At 42.6% G+C, this 6,000-nt stretch overlaps 1 protein-coding gene across 2 annotated transcripts in view; it reads right to left on the bottom strand.

Annotated features, from left to right (window-relative positions):
- Positions 1 to 299: 299 nt before the first annotated feature.
- WDR93 (WD repeat domain 93) overlaps positions 300 to 6,000 on the bottom strand; it is a 173,244-nt gene continuing 167,543 nt past the window's right edge. For both annotated transcript variants that reach the window (XM_077473983.1, XM_077473984.1), the window contains exon 16: positions 300 to 771. In XM_077473983.1, the coding sequence (XP_077330109.1) occupies positions 669 to 771 (103 nt within the window). In that variant the 3' untranslated portion in view covers positions 300 to 668. The remainder of the gene's footprint in view (positions 772 to 6,000) is intronic.

Here is a 6,000-nt window from a genome sequence, read left to right as displayed (position 1 = left end):
CATTTACACTGTGATCAGCCGTGATTGGAGTTGAAGGGCACGTTTTAGGGTTGAAGGGCACCCAGGAACCAAAGATGGAGTGGAGTAAGGAGAGCACCGTCTGCCAGTAGGGGGCGATCAGAGGACAGGCCAAATAGGTACGATATAGCGTCCTCACATCTTTACAACAGCACCAACAGTGGGGATCAGCAGAGGGGTCTATGGAGTGGAGCAGGTCAGCGTTTAGTACTAGTGGAATAAAATCTTGTATTGGTTGAATAGTATAGGTCATTTTTAATAACATTCTATTACAATATGACTTGTGTAGCAATTGTATATGCTATTTATTTTGTATGTGCGTTACGTAAACCAACCCCAAAGTCACTATAAAGAATAAAGTAAAGCAGTTCTCAATTCTCATCTACAACATACTGTATACAGCACTTTGTCCTTTCTATTCTTCATAGGGGGTCATCAGCTTTGGAGGTGCTATGTCCCGGAACCCCACAGTTCTTTTGAGGAAATTTTCCATAAGTGGCAAAAGAAAGAACAAAGTTGTCTAAATTAAAGGTTTAGTATTCCAGTAGAAAAGCTATTTAGGGTGTTTATTTTCCAGCTATCAATCAATATTAGAAATGTAGATACAGTATTTCCATATGCACAGCACATTGAAAGCTTTTGTTCTCTCACTATCTGCTCAGGGTGTCTCTGTGCATTAAATCAGATGCTTGTTTCCTTAGAAGAGTCCAGGATTCTGCAATCTGCTTTCTCCTCTCTGGTAGCGTCTGTAGCCTAATAACAAGAAAATAAGAGATGCAATACATTAAAATCATAATATTAATACAGTTTCGTGGCAGATGAGGCCTTGCATGTGATATATACTATCAGGATGGAACATGGTCTCACATATCAGCGTGGTCATTGTATAACTTCTTCTATTGTCTCCTGTATGATAAAGAAATTCAGCTCAGGAGATAAACATCCAGCTGTATGCCATTCCAGCTAAACATGATATAGATTCCATACCTCCCAACATTTTGAGATGGGAATGAGGGACACCTACCATCAAAAGTATGTAGGCATAGGACACACACCCTGCTACACCCCCTTAACCACTTCAATACTGGGCTTATTCTGGCACTTCTCTCCTGCATGTAAAAATCATAATTTTTTGCTAGAAAATTACTCAGAACCCCCAAACATTATATATGTTTTTTTTAGCAGACACCCTGAGGAATAAAATGGCGGTCATTGCAACTTTTTATTTCGCACAGTATTTGCGCAATCATTTTTCAAACGCCTTTTTTTTGGAGAAAAAACGGTTTCACTAATTCAAAAATAACAAAACAGAAGATGATGTTATGCTGAGTAAATAGATACCCAACATGTCACACTTCAAAATTGCGCACACTCATGGAATGGTGCCAAATTTCGGTACTTGAAAATCTCCATAGGCAATGCTTTGAAAATTTTTACAGGTTACCAGTTTACAGTTAAAGAGGAGGTCTAGTGGTAGAATTGTTGCACATGCTCTAACGCACGAGGCGATACCTCACATGTGTGGTTTGAACGGCGTTTATATATGTGGCTGGACTTGCGCGTGCGTTCACTTCTGAGCGTGAGCTACCGGGGACAGGGGCGTTTTACAAAAAAAAAATATTATTTTTATTTTACTTTTATTTTTATTTTTTTTACATTTTTTTTCTGATCACTTTTATTCCTATTACAAGGAATGTAAACATCCTTTTTAATAGGAATCTATGTGACAGGTCCTCTTTGTAAGGAGATTCCATAATACATTGCATTATTGATTGTTGATTTTGATTATTGATTTCACCCTGAGGATATAAGTTCAGGATTGCTTATCTGCTTAGTGATTTAAAGAGACTTTCTTGGTACATTTTAGAGAATCTATCTCATGACAGTATTGCTTAATAACTGAATTATCTCATTGCCATGTCTATCTATTTCTGTTAAATGTCTTCATCTTAGGAAACATCTGTTTGTGGTTTTTATCTCTGTACACTGTTACTGGGTATGAAAAGGCTAGAATTGGTTTTGAGGAAGTTGTGGCTGGGCACATCATGGTCAGCAGACGTTAACAGAAAGTAAGGAATCATTGAACTGTAATAGCTTGAAATACAGAGGTTAAGATTAAGGTCACAAGACATTAACGAATAATATGCTAATGAACATTTATGTGTATCATTTTGATTGGCCCCCAAAATTGGGGCAGAGTTTTGCAAAGACAGTATAAAATAGCGAATCCTGTAATAAAGAGTTGTAACCATTTCAGCATACCTATTGTGTGTGTGTCATTGGTTAACCGCCGGCGTGGACCTCCACTGAGCCATCTCTAAGAGCCTAGGCCACAAGGAGAAGACGGGCAACCTAACAGTTTTGGTACCAGAAGTGGGGTGTGGCGTTTGTTTGAACAGGTAAGACACATTCTGCTCCTTTTTACCTATTTTTGGTAACTGGTGTTGGTGCTTGCCCTGTTCAAATAACCTTGTATATCCACCCACTTACATAACTGTGCCTTCGCAACGGGCTAGGCTGGCCCCTTGGAAGGTTAGAGGGGCTCGCAGGTATTTTGGTTTTTTTGAGTAGTCTGACTAGGCTGGTCTGACTGTATTGAGTAGAGGTATATATATATATGTGTGTTTAAAACTCGGGAAGTATAGGATACGCCCGTAGTATAAGGAGTGGCTGAGTGGACGCCCAATCTTTTTGGGGGAAATATTGGAAAGTGCACTTATAATAACATGTTGATATAATGTAACTTTATTTGGCCATTGTATATATATATATATAAGATTTTGCTTGTTTTTCTTTTAGGTACCACCGTAAGTATTTAGGGTGTATAGAGAATTAGAGATAAGTGTATGATATATATATGTATGACAACTGAATGTAAAGTACTGTATTGATTTGAAAGGTTTTATTAAGGCATTACACATATATGCACTAAATGAACAACATATATCAGGAACCCAATTGTAGTGAGATAGCGCCCGCCTGCCCACATTGCACCTTTGGTTTACTGTTCCTTAGTGTTGACAGGACGTGGATCCTGCTTACCACTAGACCAACTGGGTTCTCATACCGACTTGGTGCAAGGGGAGTATATCCAACCACGAGGAGGGGTTTCCTATACCGAGTACTGAGGGTTAACCTTCATAGCTATATCAGCCCCACAGCAATAACAGACGAGGGGACTTATTCCCAAGTCAGGGAACAGATTATAGCACAAACAGGTTGCTTTCATCTCTGTCCCTGTACTAGACACACCCTACCAAGGTTATTGGATGGGGAATTCTGCAGCAACCCAGACCACGGCCAACCCATCCCCCTATGAGTATGTTAAAAACACACTACCGGGGCCACAGGTAGAACCTTTTTGGACACAGGTCAGAGAACGGTGCCAACAGCTAGGAATACATGACCCAGGACCACTAGGTCCCTGTTCAGAGGATGATTGGAAAGAGGTGAGCAAGGTGTGTCAGGTGCACAAGCACTCTTATCCACCTGGGAAATGGGAAGACACCCAGTACATGAAAGATTGTTACAAAACATGGAATAAATGCTTAGCCAAGTATAAAACAAAGTATGTAACTAAAGTCCCCACAGTAAAGCCTGTAAACTCACCCGCCCTATCTCAGCAACCTGAGGCACCACCACCCCCCCCCTTATGTGATGGTTAAACAGGAAGATGGAACATTGGGTCCACGTCTTCAGCTGTATCCATCTTTGGACCCAGCAGTGTTGGCCACCATAGTGTATGGGGCAGCTGATCAGGCACAAGTTACACGATGGGAAAACGAAAGTAGAAGCAGGGAAGAGGAAGTCCGGGCAGAAGGTATACAAAGAAGGGAAGAAGAGAGGATTAGAAAAATGGAACCAAAGGAAAGGGAATTAGAAGAGAAGTTAAAAGAGCTTAGAGAAAGAAAGGAGGAATTAGAGGAGAAAATGTCTAGGAGGGAGGAAGAGCTAGAAGAGTACAAAAGAGAGCTGGATAAGAGGGAAGGTGAGATGAGAGAATATTCTGCGATAACTAAGGGAGAAAGGGATGGAAAGACCCTGAAAGAGGGGGAAGAGGAAGAAGTCAGGAAGTTAAGCCCCAGGGAAAAGGAATGGGAGGAGAAACAGAAAGAATTTAATAAGAGACAGCAGGAAGAGGAAGAAAGGATACAAAGGAAAAGGGAAGATTTAGAGGCATACGAGAGGAAACTAGAGAAAGAGGCAAGAAGGATTGAGGAGGCCAAGGAAAAGATAATTTCACAGCCATCCACCACACTCAGAAGCCAAAAAACGAAACCGGCCATAAGCCAGAAACCCCCACAAGAGGAAAGGGAGCAGGGTGAAAGAGAAATAGACATGGAACAGGAAAGTCTGGGTGCCACCTTTAAAGCACCACTTATGCATATAGGGGAGACGGAAGTCCATATTCCCCTACCTTTAGGCACACTGTCAAAAATAAAGGAATTATGCCCCAGCCCAAAGAAAAGCCCTAGGGAGGCTGGCGCTTTCCTTGCAAAATACAGTGCAGGGACAAGCTTGGATAAGGAAGATATAAAAGGGATCCTTAGTATAGTTGACCCTGACAGTCCAGAAGGGCATCCCGTAGAGGCCTTATGGACAGCCCACATAAAGGAAGATAAAGATTGGGTATCTTTTTGGAAAGGCATGGGGAATCACTGGTCTACTATATACAAGGGTTCATCCGCACTCCAGGAACTTATCCTAGCAAAACAGGGACCAAAGGAAAAATTCTATGAATTTTGTACCCGGGTATATGGCTTGTGGAAAGCAGTAGATAGCGCTACCCCCCAATTGTTCACCACCACCATTATGGCTGGTGGCGATACGAAGGTGACACAGCTGCTTAAATTCACTAATCCAAAGTGGGCAGAACAAGCCCCAGATGAATTTATGAAGGATACTAGGTCACGAGAAACATCAGGGGTATTTGAGCAGAAGGGTGGCATTTTTCCCTCCCTGACACCAACCCAGACTCCGCCCACCCACATAATGACAATGCAACCTTATCCACCAATGCAATCTTATCCCCCAGATCAGGCTTACCCACCAGACCAGGGATGCTTTAACTGTGGGGAATTGGGACACTGGAAGTCCCAATGTCCCTACAGAATTAGAACAAACGCTCAGAGAGGAAGAGGTAGGAATCTAAACACCACCCCACATCGCCTTCAGGATATCAGGTATCCTCACCCACCACAACCCCAATACCAGCCTCAGCCTCATAGACCACCCCCACGCATCCCGATGCAGTGGCCATCCGCTCGGCGGACACCACAATAGGGATGCCAAGAGTATGTCCCGTCCCTCAGCCTTGTGTGTTACAATCCATCGTGGAAAAGTCTTCCGCAGGTACTACTGCGGGTAGACAATCACCTGATATGTCTATTATTAGATTCAGGGGCTACATTCAGTAGTTTGAATGATGCCATATATGACACACCGCACTGTACTGAGGGAAACTCTATTGGTATAAATGGGACATCAATTACCCACCCCATCACTCCACCATTGCCCGTGGCTACTCCAGAAGGGCAGGAACTATGTACCCAGAGTTTTGCTGTCCTTGTGGATTGTCCAGTATCTTTAATGGGGAGGGACCTACTCTCAAAACTGAATATCACCATTAAATTTGACAGAGGGGGCTCCCTCACTGCCAGCTCACCATTCTGCGATTTACATGCTCCAAAAAGACACACTTACAGGGGACTCTTTGCATCATTACCACCCACTCTAGAAACACATGCCATATGGGCAGAAAACAAAGGGAGTGTGGGTTTTATTAACTGTACACCTTACACACCACAAATGCGTCCAGACGCCAAAGTACAATATCACAAGCAATACCCCCTGCCACTCGAAAAAATTGAAGGCATCACACCATTAATCGATGATTACATAGCAAAAGGGATTCTGAAACACATTATAAGCCCCTGGAATACACCAATCTACCCTGTGAAAAAGGCAAATGGGGAGTGGAGG

This window comes from Lithobates pipiens, unplaced genomic scaffold (genome assembly GCF_037356315.1).
Source record: "Lithobates pipiens isolate NorthernLeopardFrog02 unplaced genomic scaffold, aLitPip1_a1.2 Scaffold_8, whole genome shotgun sequence".
Taxonomy (NCBI): domain Eukaryota; kingdom Metazoa; phylum Chordata; class Amphibia; order Anura; family Ranidae; genus Lithobates; species Lithobates pipiens.
The sequence above is the reverse complement of the archived record's forward strand: the minus strand, read 5'-3'. Positions and strand labels throughout refer to the sequence as shown.